The sequence below is a fragment of the Alosa pseudoharengus genome, unplaced genomic scaffold (genome assembly GCF_046254945.1).
Source record: "Alosa pseudoharengus isolate Yale_2024_CS ecotype anadromous, Long Island Sound unplaced genomic scaffold, YU_APseudo_1.1 YU_APseudo_1.1_scf_10, whole genome shotgun sequence".
Lineage (NCBI taxonomy): Eukaryota > Metazoa > Chordata > Actinopteri > Clupeiformes > Clupeidae > Alosa > Alosa pseudoharengus.
The window spans coordinates 8142371-8165699 of NW_027468565.1; the positions used below are offsets into that span (position 1 = coordinate 8142371).

Sequence of the window (23329 nt, forward strand, 5' to 3'; positions counted from 1 at the left end):
TCTTTTTAATTCCACGGACAACACCAGACACCCCCCCCCCCCCCCCCCCCCGTTTGATTCCCCACAAATGCACACACTCTCACACACACACACACACAAACACACACACGTATACATACACCTCTCTCTCTGTTCCCCCCGCCTTCGTTTGGGCTCCCTGGCTCTGCCGGTCTGCGACCCCGACAAGGCGCTCCCTCTGTGGCCGATAATGGTTTATTTTGTGTCAAACCAGATTTCACTTCAGGTGGGAGGGAGGGGGAGAGTGCTGTCCGGGGGTGGGGGGAGGTAGCCAGGGATTGAGGTGACTTGACATGGTTGAGTAGAGCAAGTGAGGAACACTTTTTAAAAAAAAAAAAAAAAACCCTTCCGAAAGGTAAGAGTGTGTGTGTGTGTGTGTGTGTGTGTGTGTGTGTCTGTGTGAGAGAGAGAGAGTCACAGGTCTTGCGCAGTGTTCCTACCTTTAGCACATGACCTCACATATTTACATTCTGCATGGAGAGTGTTTGTCACTGCTTTCAAATAAAGCGGACTTGGGGGTGGGGGGGTGGGGGGGGGGCACAGAGAGGGACGGCGTTCCTGACGCTTGAGGGACTGTCGGGGGGCCAGCGCGGTGCCTCAGCGGGCCTCAGTGGACCCGGCCGGCCCGACTCTGCTGCTCTGTATTTACATTCTCATTTGCCAGCTGTCAGGGACCTGGCTCCACTCGGTGCCTCTACCTGAGCTCGCTCACTCACAGAGGAGCCGAAGGGGAACCAGCCAGGCCCTCTCTGTCTACATGTACACCCCCCCCCCCACACACACACACACACACACACACACACACACACACACCTCGCTCTCAAGCGCTCACTTCCACTCGTTTCACACTTTTCACTTTCTTGTTCTGTGTTTTTGTGTGCCACTCTGTCTGCCCATATTCAATTCAATCACTATGTTTTTTTGCAATGACAACTTTATGCATTTGTATTATCGTATTATATTATTATTATGTTTTCTAAGCATTGATATTTAAAAATGTAGCTCTAAGCAAATTTGACTGAATTGTTGGAGTATTCTAGAATGTGCTGTTATGCACAGATTTGAACAGAGCACACCAAGAGTTCAACCCAAAGGAATGATTTCTCATCAGTTCTCGTCAGCATTTAACTGTAGATTTGACATAACAAGAGCTGTCTATGGGGTAAAAAATAGAGCCTGGAAAATGCATCTAAATGACAGCAGTTGAAAGAGAAAAATGTCAGATCAATTGAAGTTGGCAGTTTGAATAAGAAGAATTATCCTTGTGTCTCCACCAGGTGGCAGATATCCTCGTTTGGTTTTCAGGGAGAAATAGAGAGATATGAGGTTAAATCTGACAGAGTTGTTATTTGGGTGAAATGTGGACCACAAACCACATAATTAGTACTGGAAGACAGAACAACCATGGCTGTTCCCACTACATATCATTCCATGTTCCACTTAATTTCATCAATTATTTATTTCCAACTGCTACTGTCTAACTACTACAAAGGATTAATACAGAAGTAATTTTTATAGTACTATGATGTTATATGTAATATAAATTATGCTTAATATAAAAATAGGTTTATTTAATTATTTAAAGAAATATTTTCATTTTAACCACAAGCCCTGAAGACCAAGTCCATATGCATCTTGTAGATTTAGATTATATTTTTTGCAAGTTCTTACAGAATCTTAAAACTTTAAAAGTGGTCAGGGTAATATAATAGTCATACATCTCTGTTCTTGTGTGAATACCCTCAGTGCAGTTGGCTGACTGGCGAGGCACTCTTTTGTCCCCTCTCCCGGCTGCCATTGTCAGTGTGTGAGGTGTGCCGTCCCCCTCTGTCCTCTCCCAGCTGTTTGTTTAAAAAGAGCAGGCAGGGAGACGGCTTTTCAAGGAGCCAGCTTGACAGACAGGTATGTCTTAGAAGCACCCCCCGCCTCTCCCATCCCAACCCTCTCCCACCCAAACTGAATCCTCCTCGAAAACATCCCAATTTACTTAATGAGAAATGAACAGAACACTTGCCTCATGCGAGGCATTGTTGGTGTCTTGTGTTCGCATGGCGATAGATTGTTGTGAACTTTAGCTGAGGCTACGCCACGGCTTGGGTTACAGCCTCGGTAATTGCGAGGTATGCACCCGTACACTGGGCCTTGTGTAAGGCTGCACCGCACCACAATGAATGGTGCTGGACAAGGCAGGGGGAAGTGACAGTTGATATTCATGCACCTAAGAACTCTAAACGACTGCTTCAGAGTAATTAATTGGCTTAAGACTCTTATCGCCCTCTTGTTCGAGTCTTAATCATTGGCTACAGTCAAGGAAAGGTTGCAATTAAAAATCGCGTACGCATGGCAGTGGCGGTCAGGAAAGACGTGCAGGCAGTGTTCTCAGTGGGTGTGGCATTCATGGGGGGGGGGGGGTTAAGGCAGAGAATCATGGTTGTGTTTTATTGGGAGCCAATGCTATCTCTTCATTTTGTCCACTGTCATGGTGATGAGTCGTATTTAGCATCATCAGAACGGCTTTTTTTATGTGCCTTAATGCTACTCTGATCCCATACACATAAGCAAGCCTCTGGCTGTGGACGCGGTCCCTTTGATTGTCTGGAAAAATGGATGCACGCACATTTCACTGAGTAAACTTGAACCTCTAATTGTTCCGCCCACCTAAATAAACCCTCACAAATCATCTTCAGAGCTGCACTCTCCGCACGGGCAGCATTGATGTCCCGTAAACACACTGGCGGTTGACTCGCTTCCCCCCCGAGTGTTCTCTTTGTGGGCCAGAAAACCAGCTCTCAGGGCCCTGTGATGCTCTTTCAGACCACTCCGCTAAGTGAGGACTATGTTTACTCCACTGTTTTTTGGGGTTTTCCGCAAAGAGTAGCTCCACTCCAAGATTTAATGCTTGCGGAGTGTGTCCCTGACGTGCTTGAGCTCCTTTCTAAATCATTTGCATTATTGGGTCTTTTGTGTCGTGCAGTCCTGCTTTTATTCGTGGAAAGGGAAAGATGTCTGTCCATCTCAGGCTGATTGCAGGAGAATATGTAACCGACACTGCCCACAGGACAGCTCTCGGTCACCCCACCCCCCATAGACCAGTTGCTCCCCATCTGCTTTAGAAGACCTAAGCGCTCGGGGTGTTGTCCGTGCGCTTCCCCCTCCCCTGCTCTGCTTTCATGTTGGTTAATTAGAGTGCTTCACAGGAGGCGAGTGTAGAAGTCAAGTCGGGCTCACCCTTCCAATCACTCTGGCCCGTGCCTCTGTCCTGTCCATCGCTAACTGAAGCTGTCTGACCTTCTGATTAGCTGCAATGCTAATTATGGCTGCTGAGAGAGACATAATAATGGATAACGGCGCTTGTGCTTTATAATTCACGTTTTGTCTGTCATCCCCTCGTTCTCTTCCAGCAACGCTGACCTCTTGTCTGTCCTCTGCCTTTGTGTCTGGACATCACACACACCTACTCTCTTTCTCTCTCTTTCTTCTTTAATAAAAGGACGTCTCTTCCTCTCATCCTGTTAGTCTGTCACTCGCGTGTTTGGCAGAGGGAGTGACGAGCATGGGGGCAGAGTAGGCATTTCTCCTCCCTGCTGAGCCCAAGGATTAGTCATATCTTTCCCCTCAGTCAGGCCTGCTTGTGTTTATGATGTGCAGCATGATATTCTCTCATATCTTAATCCGGACGGAGTATTTCACGTCATTACACAGCGTAGCGACCAAAGGCTTACTTGGAGTCAGATGTGAGGGCTTAGCGTGGTGCTGTGGCTTCGTGTGTTGGGATGGGCTACTGTGTCGCTGCATGCTATGTGCTGTTGCTCTAAACTTTTAAAACTGAATTAAGTTTGTCTTGGATTGTGCCATTCCTCTCCAGTGAGCGCCGAAGGGAAAAATTTGTGAAGATGCTTGTTGTGGAGGTCTTTTGCTGACAGTGCCCCGTTGCATGTGTTTGTTTAACTTGAAGTCTCCCAGGCCCCTTGGGATCCAGGCGCTGGGTACTGAAAGCTGCGAGGGAGACATTCCTCCTGTTCCGTGTCCTTGTTTTGTTTGGTCAGAAACGGCTTGTTAACACCTTGTTTCTGTCCGCGTGTGTGTAGAGTCCCTGTCACGCGAGCCGCAAACAAACACGATTGCCGGCTTGCCTCTGTGATGTGGCTCGCTGAACAGGGTCTATCAAACCCAGATGTTTTGACTGCAGGAGAGAGAGAGAAAGAGAAAGAGAGAGGGAGAGAGAGAGAGAGAGAGAGAGAGAGAGAGAGAGATTGGGGACTAGGGTTGGCCTGTTGGCTGCAATGGGAAGGCAACATTTGGTAACAATGGACGTGGCGGGAGAGCAGTGTATCGTTGCAAATCCCCGAGAGATCAACCCGTGAACGTTCTGTAGCCAGAGCTGTCCTGCATACAGTGCTCCACTGGGGTCATGTTAATGAAATACAGGTCTTTACTTCTTACTCTATATGTTTCCCTCTATAGCTCACTCAAAAAACGTCAAGGTTCTGAGCAATATTAGATATACCATGAAATGAGGCCGTTTACCTAGAATGGTGTGTAATGTTGTTCTAATTTGTTCTGCACAAGATATCTTCATTGTTTCGTTTCTCTCTCTTTTTTTGTTCTCCTAAGTAATGGTGGCTGTCGACCGCAACAGGGAGGGCCTATTACTGTAGCTCAGCTTGACAAACATCAATAGAGCAGAGCGGCCTTTGGGATGCGTAAAAATGCCATTTGTCGAGCGGGAGCTTTGGGAGTAAGAAACGACGGCGGCGGTTGATCGGCCCAGGTTCCCTCCCTGTGTTAATGGCGTTCACTCCACCCCCGACAGACACATGGACCTTTTAGTGTCATCCGCTCAACGCCAGAGTGGGCTTACGGCGGAAGTTAACACTTCATTAGTAACCGAGTCCAAAAAGCTTTATCTCTCTGGCGTTGTCTCTGCGCTCGGCGTTCTTGTTGAAACGAATGGCTGAATCAAGCCCTCCCTCTTTTGATTTGGTTTCCAGGCATCCCTCCTTTTTCTCCCTTAGCAACACGACACTACACTGCAGCAAAGCTGTGAAATGAACCTGGTAACACTGTGTTTATCTTTCGTAGAATTCGAAAATGTATAACATCCTGGTGGTAGTTTGTGCTTTTGCCTGGGCCTAGCTAGTATGCAGCCCTAAAGTTTGGGGGTCCCCATACGGATCTGTCAGCAAGGCCAGTGTGTCTATCCTTTATCTTATGAAGTCATGTTCCATGCTGTCAGCTCTCCACGACACCAAGTTAATGCTCCCCTCCCTCCTCTTTTTCCAAAAGGCCATTTTTGAATGGCTTGTCCAACCCCCCTGACCTGAGGGCTTTTCGCAGAGCTCGTTGATGGCCGGACTAAAAGACGGATAAGCACTTCTACGTTTTCAGAGACCTATTGATCACAGATTGAGAGTTTTGCACCCCCCCCCCAACCCACACACACACATACACACACACACACACACACACACACACACACACACACTGCCCTTCGGGGTGCCCCTATGTCTCTGTGGAGGTCCTCGCCAGGCCGTGGCTGACGAATCCGTCAGAGGAGCTTGCCGCTAATCCTCCCGCTTTGTGCATCACACACATCCCCTTTGGTTTGGCTGACAAGCGTGCATGTTCCAATCTCTTAACCCCCGCCAGCTCTCGAGCCTCTCCTGCCACCGGATCCATCAGAGCTGGGCTTTGACGGACCTCCTGATTGACAGGCGAGGAGCTTATGTGTAATTTCGTGGGGCGCTTCCTCTGTTCCATGGTCAGATATGTTCAGACTTGTTTCGACCCTGTGTAAAACACATACACACATGCAAACGCACACACACACACACACACACACACACACACACACACACACACACACACACACACACACACACACACACACACACACACACACACACACACACACACATACATACAAATCTCCCACTTCATCCTCCGTTTGAAACAAAACACACAGGCTCAAGTGCTTGCCATTTAGTGCAGTCACACAGCACTGCGGAGCCTGACCTCTAGGTGTGTGTGTGTGTGTGTGTGTGTGTGTGTGTGTGTGTGTGTGTGTGTGTGTGTGTGTGTGTGTGTGTGTGTGTGTGTGGGTCGGGGGGGGGGGGGGGGCATTGAGATCTGTGCTTGTCTTTTTTTCCAGCCTGCATCTTTGTGAATCATCAGCTCCATCGACACCCTCTTTCCCTCCTCTTCATCCTCTTCTCCTCTCTTCCTCCCATCCCTTTCTCATCCCCCCCTTCATCCTCCCGTGAGGTCCAGGCACTGACATGCCTCAGCCTCATAGAACACTGGGTTCACTGCTTTTACTCCTAAAGGTCGAGGCTGTTGCTCTGATGGTTGCCTTCTAACTTTGTCGTCAAAGTTAGCTAACCTCTTTACAGTGTACTTAAAGACTAGTCACAAGTGGGTATTCAGCACACACTCACAGACCTGCTGAGAGTGCCCTCAATGGACCAAGCGTTTACATTTACAAAAAATGTCTACCACTAGTAGTGATTACCAAATATAACAAATGTATTAATAACATCCATTTATCTTTATCTATCTATTTTTTGTTTGTAATAATCTATCAGATTACTGACTTACTTGTCTCCGATGAGCGTTTTCTTACTTCAGCACCCTCTACCCTCGTCGTCCTCCTCCTCCTCCTCTTTCTCCTCCTCCTCCTCTCTCCTTTTTTCTGCGTTGGACCCCATCCTCCCCCAGGGCCCAGGTACTAACATGCCTCGCGGAGAAGGTTCACTGCCAGCACTCTTTGGGGTCGGAGCTGTTGATTTACGTGGCTTGTTGCCGTGGCAAAGGAGGGAAGGTCGGACAGGGTTGGGGGAGGCTGGGGAGACCCCTCTGCCAAACACTGAGACGTTTCCTTCCTCTGCTCAAAGCAAAGGGCAGCGCTCTTGACTTCGGGGCAGATCTCAAGCCCCTAAAAGTACGGCTCACTTAAAGAGCCCAACTTTGAACTTCGGAGGGGAATTTTATGGCGCAAGTAAAAACGTCCAGTCTGTAAACAGTTTTGGTTTGTGAAGCCCCCAGTCAGTTAAATGGCCGTATCGAGTTGCTCGTACGCTGAGCACACAGCGGCATTTCCTTACAACGACTCACCGAGCACCGTTTGGTTGACCCTTAACGGGATCGGATGAACATTAACTGTGAAATAAACCATGCCAACTCCAAAAGCCTCTTCGCATGGTCATCTGTGTTGCTCACAAGATTTTTTTTCCCTCTCACTCCTTTTTCGAACAGCTTTTTTGTTTCCATTTCTGGATCCCCTGTATTCCCTGGGCCCTTGTTTGTCAGGCTGGACCACCCTTGCTTTGTGTGCAGATCTCCATATTAGTTGTCCCGTGTTGGGCCTTGGCTTGTGTGTGTGTGTGTGGGGAGGGGGTGTGTAGGTTTGTGCACTTTTGAGATTGAACAGGAATTCGTAGGGGATCACTTTGTTTCAGATTTCAGTTTGGGTTCCCCTTTGGAAGTGGGAGGTTGGGAGAATGAGCGAAGATCCCTCCCCTCTATAGGGGCAATGTTACAGCCTGGTCTGTTTGACTATGTATCTTTAACTCTCTCCCTCTCTCCCCCCCCCCCTGTTTCAACCCTTTTTTTTCTCTCTCTCTCTCTCTATCCTTTTCTCTCCATCTGTTTCTATCCTGTCTCTGCCTTCCCCCTTTTCAGAACAATGCAGATCAAGTAGCGTTTCAGGTGGGAGGGGGACTCTCTGCCCTGGAACAGATTCTGCAGGTAGTCACCGCCGCCTCCACTCCGGCTGCAGTCCCACGCATTCCACTCAAGTGAGTACCAGCCACTCAAATCCAATAAAGCCCGCAGGCTCGCCTTACACTCACTCACTCGCTCGGCCCGCCGACCGACCGGCCGGCCTCACAATACGCTTTCAGTCAGAGCGCACTCTCTCACTCTCCGTTTCACTTTCCTCTTTCTCTCTCTCTCTATAGTTCTCTCTCTTTTTCTCTCTGTCTCTCTCACTGTTTCTGTTTCTCTGTCTCATGTTTACTTGTCATCAGCTCTGTTTATTCCTGTGCCATGATTTTTTTTTTTACATTTTTTTTTTTACATTTTTTTAAAAATCATGAAGTTGATGTTAACATTTATTTGTAGTCTAAAATCTGAAAAACTTGTAGTTGTTCAGTGCAGTACTGCTTTTGTGTAAATGTCTTTGTGGTGTAGATAAATGCATGTAGATGTAATCCTCCATGTGGTCGGGTGAGGATACGTTTGAGTAGCTCCAAACCAGCTACTCAAACCTCTGAACCTCAACACAGTTAGCCCATCCTCGTTTTTTTTCCCCCTTTAGGTTAACTTTGTTTGTGGATTAGTCATGGCGGCCCGCTCTCTAACTATCAAAGGAAGGTTATGCAAACAGCGGCTGCCTTACATGTTCCCGTCTAGGGACGGCCGCTCTGTTAGCCAAACGTCTCCACACAACACAGGAAAAGGCTCGAGGCCTAGAGGGCACCAGACCTACAAGGGTGGCGTGCTACATTTTCGGCTTGTGTGTCATCGCCGTCCAAACTCTCCAGACTCCCCACGACCCCCACCGCCGCTACCCCTCCCCCAGAACCTCCTCCATCGCCCGCCTCTTCTGACATTGAGATTCTGCCTCCGTCTTAGCCGTGATTAGTCTCCCCAGCCTTGCTGCAGTTTCGAAGAAGTGACTCCCAACGCAACTGCTCCGTCATTTCTGTTTACTGCCCATGCCCTCATCTGCAATAAATACAGTAGGACTGTATAATGAATAAGAATGCGCCTCGCGTAGACGAGAAATGGAGGGGGTTCATTTAAGCCACCCTACTTTGTATTTGTCCTTCCCCTTTTATTTGTTTCATTTTTTTCAATTCCTGATATACAAAAAGCACATTTGCTTCATCCATCACGCGGGAAGCGTGGCGTTTTTTGACGAGTGGCCTTGGCGTGAGCAGCTGCCCAGTGGATAACCTCGGCGAGACGGTTATTTTCGCTGGTAAGAGGCCCCTAATGGACTGGAATGGCCTCTCTCCCCTCCTCATTAGCATCCTCTGTTTTCCGAATCCCCATTAATGGAGAAACACTACTTATATTTATAATGCTTTTACAGGCCATCTAGTGTTTATTGATTTTTTTCTTTCTGGTCTCCCTCTCTGTCGCTTGCTAACTCACTCTCTTCCCTCTTACTCCCGCTCACTCAGGCACTCCGCCATTAATTTGAGAACATTTGAAGCCGACTTTTCTGTCGTAATGGCTTTTTATGAACTCAGTTGTTCAAGTTGTTTTTGTTTTTTTCATGCTTCTTTTTTTGAAGTCTTTTCATTTTTTCAGTGCTTGGAAAAGGGCGGCGCAGCGTAGCTCGGGTGATTAGCTTGTGTGTGCATGCCGTGACGGGTCAGTGCTGTGGCAGTGGAGTGTTTTCTTCCTCCCGTGTGTGTGTTTTGCAGTCGGGAGCCACTTGACATGCTCGCACACTGAGCACACAGCTTAAAGCTCTTCGAGGCACTTCTGTCATTGTCTCCCTCGGCTTGTCCAATCAAACGCTGAAGTGGTCCTGCGGTAATGATAAAAGAATGGCCCCACAGTTCCCTCCTTTCCTGACTCAACTACCACCCTTGCCCCAACTTGTTGAAAAGTGTGTTTCTCCCAAAAGTTTCAGTGATTTAAGGTGTGTGTGTGTGTGTGTGTGTGTGTGTGTGTGTGTGTGACTGGGACTGTGTGTGGGTCAGAACGTAAGTGGAGCGAAAGAGTGAGAAAAACAAGGTTTGATTATTTTGAAATAGTGAATGGAAAAAGAAAAGAACAAGAAACTATTGTCTGAAGAATTAACAGCTTTGTGTAGTGTATACAGTATGTATGTATGTATGTATACTGTATGTATGTATAACATTCATCTTCATTTCTTGGAATTTCAGTGGCTGTTTTATGTATCTTAAACTTTCATGGAAATTTTCATGCAGATTTGCATTTTCAAATACAGTCCAGTAGTTCTGCTTGACTGACCCAGGTTTGTGACTGCACGGGTCGATGTGTGAGAGTGGTGTGTGGTAGGGGGGTTTTATTTGGTGTGATGACAGCGGAGAATGGCCAGTCCACGTCTAGCCGAATAGCTTTCCCGGCACCCCTGGTTCCTGTAGGTGCGGCGGGATGGAGATTAGGGCAGGAAGGCGTGGAGGCTCCCTGGCCTCTGTTTTCACTCAGCCTGGCTCTCTCTCTCTCTCTCTCTCTCTCTCTCTCTCTCTCACATACAAACACACATGCAGACCACATGCACACAAACACACACAAACACACACACATACTAAAAAACACATTGAAACCCTCTGTCTGCCACACACATGCATGTACTGTACGCACACACTCTTTCTCTCTCTGTCTCTCTCTCTCCCTGTCTTATCATTGGCGTTGAGCTCCTTGCCTTGCCACAGCACCACTGTGTCCGGTGTTCCCTGGTGGATTTGGGGCTCGGTGCTGAACCTGTGATAACCCTTTCAACTGCACATCAATCTAACACGGCGCAAGAAGGTGGCTCCCACCCCTCCCCATCTACCCCCACCACCACCACCCCCACCCCCTTTCCCCGAAAGAGGAGACGGTTGCACCAGTAGGCCGTAAAAAACCCCAACATCCCCGGCGTGGCGTCTCGTGGCCGTGGCCTGGGCGGCTCCTCGGGGACCTGGCGCTAAGAGCCGAGGGATATGCTGCTACCCGGAGGGCCGGCTAAATGGCCTTTTTATCACCTTCACAAGCTGAGGTGAAGGAAGAGGGAATGGTCGCATTTGGTCACCTTTTTTTCATGTATGATGCTTCAAATTCAAAAAGCTAGAGGGTGAAACAGTCCTCATCACCTACTCCATGATAGTTCATAAATCCAGTACATTAATGGAAATGACATGACTATCTGGTGGATCATAGAGGGGACCTGCTACAGACATGGTTTGGTGCAGACACAGGTCATATGAGCACTGAGAAACAGACTTATGCTGGCCTTAGAAGTTTTATAATGTAAAACAACAAGACACCTCCTGTGCACTCCTGTGCAAGAGAACCAGCTGTGTTTAATCAGGATGAAAGGAGTGGTGTATTCCGTTCTTATTCTGATTTAACAGCCATGGCCGCTGTAGTTTCTCAAGCAAAAGCAAAGCAGCAATGGCTATTCTGATCAAACATTTTGGAGCGCTTGTGAGCACCTGATCGGAAATCGGAATCGGAGCACCTGATCGGAAACATACCCCATGTAAACAGATGACATGAAATGTTCATTTGGAATAGTTTAATTGGAATGAGAAAAAAAAAACATCTATGTAAAGCCACCAGACTTGGATTGGAGTAGACCAGGTTAAATCTGGGAGCGCCACACACACACAATCCTCTTCACAGACCGGATCCTCAGCACTGTCCAGCATTTCTCCAAGCAAACCACCACATCGTCGTCCGCCTCTCTCCTCATCGCTCATCGCCTATCTGCCCCTCCGACATAAGGGGGGTGGGGGCTCTCAGACGCCCCACCCCAGAGTGAGCGAGCGAGTTTATCTGTTTACTGTAATGCCGCCGTAATCGATCGCCTTCCTTTTAGATAAGCAGAGCGATTTACCAAAAATAAAAAAACATAAAGACACAAGGAAAGGCAAGTATGAACAAGGATGGGGACGGCGGGAGATGGCAAGGTGAGCGCTGCTGCACTGTAACACTACCCCCACGGGAGCGGGCTTCCGTCTTGTTATCATTACATTAATGGGATAATTCCACTACCCAAGCAACGTTAATATCCCACCGTGCCTCTCTCCTCTCGCACCACCACTACTACCGCCGCCACCACCACCACTCCCCAGCCGGTAGGGGAGTCGGGGAGTTGCGGGGGGGGGTGGCTGGAGTGGATTCTGGTCACAGAAAATGGGAGTCGGATATCTGGGGCCAGCCGGGCAGGGATGCTCATTTGCATAAGGGAAGATGGAGCAGGGGATGGGGTGGGGTGGGTGGCCGATGGGGGTAGGGCTGGGCTCTGGGCTCTCACACAATCTGCCCCTGAACCACCCTGGATATTAACCCACACAGTGGCAGTTAGACTTGCAGGGGCTCTGTAAAATATAAATTAACAGATTTGTGAGGCGGTCACTCCTATCTATTGGTCAGTCTTTCTCCTGTCTGGTGTGCTTTTAAAATAAAAATCTCAACTTCTTGGAAATGCATGAAAGATATTTGTAAAATAAGTCACAGAAGAATTGTTTGCTTGTACCTGGATGTAGCGTTAGAGCCACTCTGCTCCTCTTACCCCTCTCTCTGTCAGTTCTGCTGATCAAATAACTTGTTCCCCGGGGAGCAAACTCCTTCTCTAGCATGTCTTCATTCATGTCTGAGAGGTCTGGGAAGCTTAGTGGGGACATGGGAGCAGAAAGGAAGATCCCCTTTGTCTACCAGTAGGGGTCACTAAGGAGAGTGGGGAGATTATGCAGATGAGAGGGGTGAAAACATGCGGAATAGGGGAGAACGGCTCAAGTATGCAGGGAAGAAGAGAGAGGTTATAGTGTGCAGAGGAGAGCAAGGAGATGTAGTATGGAGCTCAGAGAATGGAGGGGAAAGTCCTCGCAAGAGAAGAGTGTGAGAAGGGATGGGATGAAGTATGGCATTTGATACAGTAGCCGTAGAGGAGATTGATTGCAGTATTACCTCCAGCTTTTAGCAGTACGGTACTTGGTCTGAGTAGCCAAGGCTCTGTATGGTGTTGGCCAAGAGAGCGTCTCATGGGGCCCCCTATACCTCCCAGTCACTGTGCAGGAGTTGGAAAAGCAGCAAGTCCGAAGTGCATGGCACCTAACCTCCGCGTTACACGATGACTGTGTCTTTACCCATTGAAAGCGTCCAGCCAGCCTCTCCAAGAGGTTTCATTTCAGGATGCCATTATAGTAGGTTGGGGGTTGTTTGTGTGTGTGTGTGTGTGTGTGTGTGTGTGTGTGCGTGTGTGTGTGTGTGTGTCGGCTCTCAGACCTGTACCTCAGCTTATGCCCAGTCTGTGCTGAACAACAGACCCGATGGATGTCTTGGAAGCGCGCAGGATATCGGAAAGATCAACAGCAGAATCAAATTAAATGTCATTTGGATGGCAGTGAAAGAGGGGATTGTTTGACAGCGCGAGGGACGGATCTGCTCCTCACCTTTTATTTTGGCTCTGGAGTCTTTCTCTTTCCCCTGTAGAGGGTTTCATGTGTTTTGCCCCCCCCCCCCCCCTTTCTCTCTCTCCCTCTCTATCTTGCTCTGTCTCTCTCGCTCCCTCGCTCTCTTCCTTTAAGTCTAGTCCTAAGCCAGGTATTCAAGCCAGACAGGCTAGTTGCTGCCTCGACTTCTGCCATGTTTCACATATGCCACGCTTGACTGCACCCATAGGGCAGGGGGAGATTAGGTGGAAGATTTTGGGCGGGGGGAGGGTGGGAGTCTGGGGATGAGAATTTGTGTGTGTGTGTTTGGGGGGGGGGGGGAGGTTGAGCAAGCCCCAGCCGTTTCCTGGTTGATAACTCAGACCTGGCGACAGAGAGCACACAAGGAGGATATCTGCACGTCGCTGGCACGCGTGTCACGTTACTGTCACATCTACGCCCCGACACGTCCTAAGCCATCATGATTAGCCCGAGTCTCCGAGGACGACCTCGTCATGAGGTGCCCCAGCAACCACCCCCACATACACTTCCCCCTCCCCCTCCCCAAATGTTCCCATCCTCGTTTGTTTTCCTCACGACAAATCATCTTGAAACGCAGCGAAGAGATGCCTCGTTCAAGCCAGACTGCGGGCATAATTGAAGAGGTCCCACATTGGAGTCCCGGTGTTGTCCCCTGTCTACGCCATCTGTGTGTCCACCCCAGGGATACCCGATGGATTTCATAATGGGTTAAAGGGTTTTCATTTGGATGCAGAGGTCAGTGGAGTGACCCTCTCCCTCACCCCTCACTCCCCCCCCCCCCCATTACACTTCCCCAGAGTCCAGGGCCACCCAGGCTGCTCCGCTGGCTCCACGCAGCTTGCCTGTTCATTGAGGATTTGCTAAGGTGTGGTCAAGGCTTTGTGTGTGTGTGTGTGTGTGTGTGTGTGTGTGTGTGTGTGTGTGTGTGTGTGTGTGTGTGGTTTAAGCACTGGCCATTCAGCATACCATAGCACAGGTTTTGTGTGTGTGTGTGTGTGTCTAATCAAGAGGGCTGGTCTGTCGCGGCAGCCTGAGGTTAAGCCGGTTAGGGTAGGTGAAGAGATTACAGCACTTATTATCTGCATCTCTCCATTCTTTCTTCTCTCTACCCCTCTCTCATTCTTTCTCTCAATCATGGTTTGTCTCTATTTCTAGCACACTCTCTCTTGCTCTGTTCTTTATGGTCTATTGTTGTTTTTCCCACACTCCACCTCTTTTTCCATTTTCTTTCTTTCCCTCGCTCCCTCTCGGTCTTGTTTCTCCCACTCTGTCTGTCTCTTGTTGTGTTGGTCTCTTCTCTCTTCTGTTTCTGTCTCGTTTCCCTCTCTCCATTCTCTCTCTCTCTCTCTCTCTCTCTCTCTCTGTCTCTCTGTCTCTCCGTCTCTGTCTCTCATTTTTATCTCTCCCTCTTTCCTTCTGTCTGTCTCTCTCTCCTTCCCTGTGTCTCTCTATCCCTCTCTCCCTCTCTGCTGTACCTCCTTCGCTCCCACCCCTTCTCCTCCCCTCTCTCGCTATACTGTCCATCGGCATAGGCTACCTCGGGAACTTAATCCTGCGTCTACAAGATAAGGCTTCATTATGGCCAGATTAACAATGCGCCTGTTGTTTGGCGTGCTGGGGACTCAGTCTGGCCGGCTGGTGGCCCGGGGCAGGCACTGGACGGCCCGCGGTGGCGACGAGCCCAGGGGCGCGCGGCAGTCTCGGTGTCACGTACGCACTCCCCCTCATACTCCCCCTCCCCCTCTTCCTCGTACTCTTCCTCCTTCGCCTTCGACGGCGCAGACCCACCCCCCACCCCTTATCCGAGCCGGATCAGGGCCGGCTGCTGTGCGGAGTCGGTAATGGGAATCTGGGATTCCCACAGACAGGTGCAGGAATGCTGACCGGTGGGTTGGTTTGGCTGGCAGGCCCGCGCTGTGCTGGGCTGTCTGCTGCGTACGGGTCAGGGGCATGTAACCGGAGCCGGGCAACAGTGGCACTTTACCAAATTGCTCCTCAAAATCTTTGACGCGTCCTGTCATCAAAAAGGAACGGCCGGGAGGGGTTCAGGGTGTGTGTGTGTGTGGAGTGTGTGTGTGTATGTTCGGTGAGGATTAAGGGAGACTGGTTCTGTGAAGCGAGTAGTGTGTGTGTGTCTGTGTCTGTGTCTGTGTGTATGTTCGGTGAGGGTTAAGGGAGACTGGTTCTGTGAAGTGAGGTGTGTGTGTGTGTGTGTGTGTGTGTGTGTGTTCGGTGAGGGTTAAGGGAGACTGATTCCGTGAAGCGAGTAGGTATAGTGTGTCACGCTAATCAAGCTCAATTAGTGGAGGGGGAGCTGGAAAGCAGTGCAGACGAGCCAGTGCTGCTTGTAAGCTTGTAAGAGCGCGAAAGACACAGAGCAAGGAAAGGCACTGAAGCCTGTTCAGCTCTGCTACCCAAGACAAGAAAACAAGACATTACATGCAGTGAAAGGTTACTGACTCTGTTAGTAAACCGTTTGAAAAGGCCCAAAGATGCAGAAATAGTGTACATTGTGATTCAAAATGACGTCAAAAAGTCTTTAAGATTTAAAATATATTTGCTAGAATCAGTTTTTAGTTTTTCTTTCTTGTGTAAATATGAATCCCTTTCTATTTGAAATACCAACTGTCTTATTTTGATATTTGTGTGTTCCACAAATAGCCAACTATTACCACTATTATCTTTCACCAAAACTGAAGTCAGGATGTGGCTGTACATTTTGTATTTCCAAATCTTCATTGTGGTGGTTCCTATGAGCTTGAGGGGTTGTGTCAAGATTGGAGCAGTCGACAGCTGTTTTTCCCTTAATAAGATTAGGGTAAAGAAATTAGTCGTGTGCTCTTTAATCTGGTGTTTAACTGGGCGTGCCACCTGGGGGCTGGTCCGACACCATCACCACCACTCCTGCCCCTCACCCCTACCCCTCTACCCCCCACCCCCGTAGATATACCCCCACATTCTCTCTGAGACAGAGGGAGCTGACTGCCTGTTACCCTCCAGGACAGAGTTTCAAATGTTGCTATTTTCCCCTTCATGGAATATCCCACCTGAACATAAAAAAGACCAGGCAGGAGAAAAAAATGTCATGGATATTCCATGCAGGAGAAAATAGCAACATCTGAAACTCTGTCCTGGAGTGGTAATCAGGCAGTCAGCTCCTCTGTTCAGAGAGAATGCTGGGGTGTGTGTGCGGGGGGGGGGGGGGTGACAAATGACACCTTTTCTGTCATACCCTTATTTTTCAAGAGTCTCTCTGGTTGGTTATTTTCTTTTCTTTTATGCCACTGTGGTTGCAGTCATGTTTTAGTTTTCCTCTTGCAGGAACAGGGGGGCCATGGGGCTGAATCAGGCGGGGGGGGGGGGGGTGGGTGGGCTGCAGAGGGGTTGACCCGAAGCCTGTCATTCTACCTCGGCGTCACCCGATACCACCACTCTTTACAGCAGCTCCAGAAACAATATAGCTACCTGGAATTCTGTGGGCTCCAGGTAGAATCTTCACCTGGGATAACCCTGGCTAGTTGGTGGGAAAGCCACCTTTGGAAAGACTGGAAGCAGAAATGGAGGAATGGCGTTGAGGGGAAAAAAGGAGACAGAAAATGTTAATGTGAGGAGAAACACCACTGGAGACATTGTGGACAAGGCCAGGCGGTGTGTGCTTTCCACGGTTCCTCTAGTAATTATCGCTTTTCCTTCTACAAAAAAATGAAAGAAAGAGAAAAAAAGAAAAGAGGATCTGAGATTACCCTTCTCTCCACCTATTAAGCACAAACGCTGACTTTTGCCTTGTTACTTTTAGTAAAAATGTGGCCTTTTTTTTTATTCAATCTCTCACTCTTGCCTCCCCTAAACCACCCCACCCCACCCCACCCCACCCTCCTTCAGAAAGTCAGTCAGGCAAGCTCAGTGCTGGTCTGTTGCCCAGAGCACACAGTTTGGAGGGGTTGTGTGTGTGTGTGTGTGGGGGGGGGGGGTTTGTGTGTCTCGGGTTACCCCAGCCCTGCCTGAATAAGGCCGGCACTATCTCCATCAGCTCGACCCTGACCATTCCCCTTCACACCGCTCCCTTTCAGCGCCCGGCTCGCAGAGGTCCGTCGGCTCGGAACCCAAAAGAGCGCGTCGGCCGCACCGTTAGGGCGCAAGAGTCCCACGTGGATCGCATGAAGAGTGTTGGATGACGGCGTCTCTTTTTTTTAAGCTATTGAGCGGGAGGGATCAAGGAAAGTGACGGACAGACTGTTGCCATCATCCTTCATTTTGGCTCCAAGTGCATGTTCGCCGCTTGGGCTCTGAAGGGCTTAGAAACGTGTTGATTGTCTCAGCACCTCTGTGTGCGTTGCACAGACAGCGTTGTCGTGCACACTTTCTTTTTTTCCATTAAACTGGTGCGCGCTGCGACGAGTGTGGACCAGTGGACGCCTACGGAACAGTCTGGGCCTTGATTCCTGAGGGCCGCCCTGGCATTTGATCCAAACCCCCCCCTCGTCACTCTCTCCATGTCTTGACAGTTTTACACCACCACTGCACTGGTATCTTTGTGATCTGTCTGCCAGGGGCAAAGGCTGTGTTTCTTTTTGTCGGGGGTGGTGGTAGTTCTGGCGGCGGGGTTGGGGGGGGGGGGTATCGACAGACTGTGGGCCCGCACAGGCCCCCTGACTATTTTAACTGCGGATGCCAATAAGGTTTGGCTGAAAATCCATAGCAGATGGCGAAGGTTGCGGTAGATATCAAAATGTTTATGGTAGGGTATAAACATGGCCTACTTTCCAATAGGAAAGTGGGATTCCATTCTTGCAGCAGGCAGATAGGCCGCGCCACTCTGCTTTGGGTTAAAATATACAGTTGTCAGAAAATATTAACTGATGAAAGAAGGGAGTTGGGGGTGGTGGTGGCAGTTGTGTGTGTGTGTGTGTGTGTGTGTGTGTGTGTGTGTGTGGGTGTGGGGTGGGGGGGGTTAGGAGGAGGCAGCATAGGGAGAGAAAGGAGAAAGGCAGTCTCGAGTGGAGTGATTGGTCAGTTATCTGTTGCATTAATCTCCTCGTTCAGACTGGAGCTTAACAGACATACTGCAGAGGCTGCAGGACTGGGAGGCTGGCCCTCTATGGGCACTGACAGGCGACCCAGGGGAAGGGGCCTTATCTCCGAGGAGTGGGAATAGTTAGCCAGACCTTGGGTGTAGACAACCCCCCCCCCCTTAACTCCCATCAGTCCCTCCTAACACACACACACACACACACACACCTCTAGTTAGGCAGTTGTTAGGGCGAGAGTCCAGTGGGAGTATATTGTGGAATGGGGGCGTTAAGGCTCAGAGGATGTCCACAGTGATGCCCAGATTTAACACACACTCAGCGCACCCCTCTGCTCTGTTGTGTAATCTGTCTGGTGCGTCTTGTTCACACCTCTAACGGCCAGACTGTTTTCCGTGGGCAGTGCACACCTGGTTTTGTGGAAAGCACAACTGATATCGGGTTTCCTGTTTTCTCCCTCAAGCTTCCATAACAGAGCTGCACGAGAGAGAGAGAAGTCTGTCTGTCTGGATGATGATGACCACAGCGACGACACACAGCCTGAGAGCCCTTCAGAGCACTTCCTGACTTTGATCTAATCAGTTCCCTCTTTCTCTTTTTCTCTTTCTCTCTCCATCTCCCTCTTTCTGTCCCTCCATCTACCTTTCTTTATCTCTCTCTCTCCACATGTCTTTTTGCCTCCACATCTCTCTCTCTCTCCCTCTCTCTCTCTCTCTCTCTCTCTCTCTCTCCCTCTCTCTCCCCCTCTCTCTCTCACTTTATGCCCAGGTCCCTTAGTGCTGCTGCTCACACATACTACCTGGCCTGTTCGCGCTGCTACATCAACTGCGCGTACGTTCTCTACAGTAACAAGATCACGTTCCTCATGGACCTGCTGCTGCATCAGCTGTCGGTAGGTCTACATCACACACCCTCCAAACAACACACAAAACACTCTGGTCTGATTGTCTGGTACAGAGAGGAGGATTTCACGGAAACGACTGTACAGTTTCCAAATGTTACATACAGCAATTTAAACTTCATTTCTAAGTTAGTTAAGTTAAGTTATACTTTATTTGTCCTATAGGGAAATATGTTCTCTGCATTTTACCCATCCGGGGGTGGTGTACACACATACATTACACACACACATACTTGGAGCAATGAGCTTATTTGGAGTTTACACACACTAGGAGCACATATACACACCATACTTCTAAATGCTTGTATTTTATGCCATCCTCATCTGTTTGAACAATCTTCATCTGCAGCCGTCAGATATCGAGTGCGCAGAAAATGTAATAAAGTAAAAGATCTGTTCTAAACGTGTAGTGAAACAATTATAATGCTCTCTTCCTTCCTCCCTGATGCTCCCAAAGGAGAAATCCTGTAGAGAGAGACGGCTCAGAATATCTGTGGAGTGTTGTTAGGGCTGAGAGGGCGCGGGGTGGGCATGAGGACTGTGAAGCTGGTAAAGTTAAGAGTGAATTCCATCTCACAGTGATCCAGAACTCTACTGCAAGGCTCTCAATGGGAAGTGAGCCCCTTTTTATATACTTCAACACGTTTATACACAACGTTACACTGTTTTTATTACTGTAAACTAAAGTCCATAAAATGTAAACACTGTTTTGTCATTTCACAACAGGCATTTCACAATTCGTATTATTCATTACATGTGCCTCTTCAACAACGTGTACACACTCATAGTTATAGAATTTATTGTAAGTATACTTTGTGAAGGCACTTAATGCTGTGTTTGGCTGCTATAATGAATAAGAAAAATGTGAGAGATGTGACTAGACGCATAGCTACTTACTGTATGCATACATATAGAAACACACAGTACATATGCACATACATGCATGCACACCTGCATAATGTACAGTGCATACATTCTTAGAGAAGTGCAGTCATGCTTTAATAGAATAGAAGAATAAAGAAGAATAAAGAAAAGAAATGCATTCCCGTATATAGCCCGCCCCTGTGTGTTTACCTCATAGCTGAAGAAATCTCAGATGTATAAACCATAGGCGGGAAGTTATGACACATTCAAAGAGACGACATAGAGAAGTATATGCAAAAGAGTAGACCGAGAGATGTATATACAAAAATACAGACATACATTCATACATTCATACATTCATACATTCATACATTCATACATGCATACATACATACATACATACATACATACATGCATGTACAATACATAGACATTCAGACGTGCAGGTAGACAGACGTGCAGACATGTATACATACAAACAGTATGAAAGAAATGGGCACACTGACTGATGGCGAGGACACACACACACACACACACACACACACACACACACACACACATATAGGCATGCCATTCCCAGCCTTGTAGACAGTCCTGAGGCGGTAGAGTGTGACAGAAAGAGGCCAGGCCCAAGTGCTGTGCGTGCAGGTCAGACCCACACCAGCGCTCCACCAGGCCTGCACCACCACGTCCCTCAGCACCTCCGCACTCACTGTAAACACACACACACACACACACACACACACACACACACACACACACACACACACACACACACACACAGAGGCACAGACACGGGCAGAGTCGGAGGAGGCACAGACATACACCCCTGAGACTCTGTGTGTGTGTGGGTGAGGGGGTTGATCAGTGTGTGTGTTGTATGAGAGAGAGAGAGAGAGAGAGAGAGAGAGAGAGAGTATGCACGCGTGTAAGTTGAAATGCACAACAGACTGTGATCAGCATCTCCAAACATACAAGTTCCACTGAGACTTAGTTGCTCTGTCCTGAGTTCCAATCTAAAGCAGTCATATATCCTGGGGGCTGTGTGTGCGTGTGCGTGCGTGTGTGTGTGTGTGTGTGTGTGTGTGTGTGTGTGTGTTCGATAGACAGAGAAGAGAATGAGTGATTGGGGTTGTACCTACAGGCTTTGGTTTATATATCCAAAGATACATGCAGACACGAGTCATGTCAGCTATCTAAAGAACTCCGCTCAAAGGTTTGCTATCTTTAATCCCCATGCACACTTGTCATTACACGAGTTTCTTTGCTCGTCTATGAAGTTCCGAGTGACACAACCTAGACAAATAAACTAAATTTATGGGTGCTGTTAAGGCAAAAGGAAGCAGGTTAAAAGGTAAACAGAAGGCATGTAGGGTGTGTGTGTGTGTGTGTGGAGGGGTGTGTGTGTGTGTGTGTGGAGGGGTGTGTGTGTGTGTGTGTGGGCAATACTGGCGTCTGTCCCTACCTCCCCCTGTAATTAGATTTGTGGAGAATGTAGCTGGAGCTACCTCTGCCCTGCCTCCTCTCCTCTCCTCTCCTCTCCTCTCCTCTCCTCTCCACTCCACTGCACCCATCCGTCCTGGAGCGGATGCTTTTACGCCTCTATGTGCCATTGGACTACCTGAGGTTGGGCCCAGCCACCTCAGAACCCTCTATGTCCATGATGTGACATGCGGGCTGTGGAGTGAAGTTTTGTGTATTTATTTATGGTCTACATACATTTACATTTATTCTACAGATGAGTCCTTGCAAAAATAAAACCTTACCTGCAGTGTCCACATATAGACCCACTATTATTGAGGATAGGTAGTTCAAATGAATGAGTTTTGTTTTGATGTATGTAAGGGATAATGTAGCAAGCTGACGCATCAGGGTCCGGTTCGCCCTGTCAGGACTTATTTTCCCAATAATGAGCGGCGTTCTATATATTATCCCACTTATTATACAGCTACTTGCCAAAACGGAAAAAAAACTCCACGATATGTCTCTTTACATTTATTTGTTAGTGTTTCGTTGTTGCTTTTGCTGAGAAACAAATAGTTCACAGCACACGCTGAACAGAACACAGCTAATTAACCGTCTGCCTTCACTTTTGAATGAAAATCCGTTGCCATTGACAGCGGTCATTATTTAGAGGTCCTTAGACGAAAATAATGACCGGTAGAACTTTGGGAAATCCCATTCAAGTCAATGGAGTGTGAAGACAATTGCATTATGAAGAGCCGTATAATAAGTGAAAACACTGAATCTTGAGATGTCCTCCAGCCCTTCACCACCTCCCTGGTCTCCACCCATTCATCCCTAATCTTGCACTCCTGAAAAGAGGGATGGGGTCCAGCTCCTTTTCAGGCAAAACTCGTGAGACGTCTCGAATACCAACCCTTGGCACGGTCCCAGTAAACAACGTCGTCCTTCGCCTTAACCAGCAACTTATGGGACGGCTGGGCCCTGTTGAATAATGAAGTGACACTTCAACCTGTTGTTCATGTTAGCCTCATGGGTCAGGATTCCCCTCATCGGAGGAAGACTAAGGGGCATTAGTCCACGCGGCACCCAAAAAATCAGGCTGGGTTACCTTGTTCACAGCTTTTAATTGGACTCTCTTTAAAAATGCATTCTGAGGTTTACGTGACCGCTGCCTAGGACGAGGAAACATTTGAAGCCACGGTAGCTCGAGCTGACTGCTGCAATCCATCATTGGTAGGACAGAGGCAGAGACTGCGGATTCTCTTCTGCCACAGATGCTATGGGCAAGCTGAGATGAGATGGCCAGTTGGAGGGAATGGACCCAAAAGGAGAGGCCATTGGCCAAAATAAGACACAGTAGTTTCTGTAGTCCGTGTTTATGCTCACTGGGGGCCAAGTTCATCTCAGGATTTAGCACATGCCATCGAATTGTCCAAAGTTGGTTTTACCCTGGGGCTTAAAGTTTAGCAAATGTGCTTAGACAGGATTTTGCACCATAAATCCAATGAAAGGCCATGGGAGGGCACCGTGAGCATCTGCAAGAAGATTTTTTTTTCCGAGTTTCCACAGCCATACAAGAGAGTATTTTATGATGGTTCGGCGATGGTACAGTCAGTAGTTATAGATCATGTTCTCTAACGTCCTTTAGCATCTGAAGAAGGGAGTTGGAGTTTAGGTGAAGTTGAGGCTGAAATTTTGACTGAAATTTCAGTCTTGATAGATTTTTTTCCTGTCATGGTTGAAGGAGTAATTACAGTTGTGTATGAGTTTAAGTCAGTTCCCATGATGTTATACGATATGGAGATTCCAAGGGCATGTTGGGGCGGCGCAGTCTAAGGCAGGCAGGCCGGCTCTACTAAAAGACAACATTAAGAGCGAGCGCGTCTGAGGGC

General features: G+C 48.4%; 1 protein-coding gene across 4 annotated transcripts in view; it reads left to right on the forward strand.

The window, feature by feature from the left end:
- scaper (S-phase cyclin A-associated protein in the ER) overlaps positions 1 to 23329 on the forward strand; it is a 104244-nt gene that overhangs the window by 54753 nt on the left and 26162 nt on the right. For all 4 annotated transcript variants that reach the window (XR_012981675.1, XM_076262501.1, XM_076262506.1 and 1 more), the window contains exons 23-24: positions 7699 to 7814; positions 18974 to 19097. Coding sequence is in view for 3 of the 4 variants with exons in the window: in XM_076262501.1 (XP_076118616.1) it covers positions 7699 to 7814; positions 18974 to 19097 (240 nt within the window). In the remaining variant the exon portion in view is untranslated. The remainder of the gene's footprint in view (positions 1 to 7698; positions 7815 to 18973; positions 19098 to 23329) is intronic.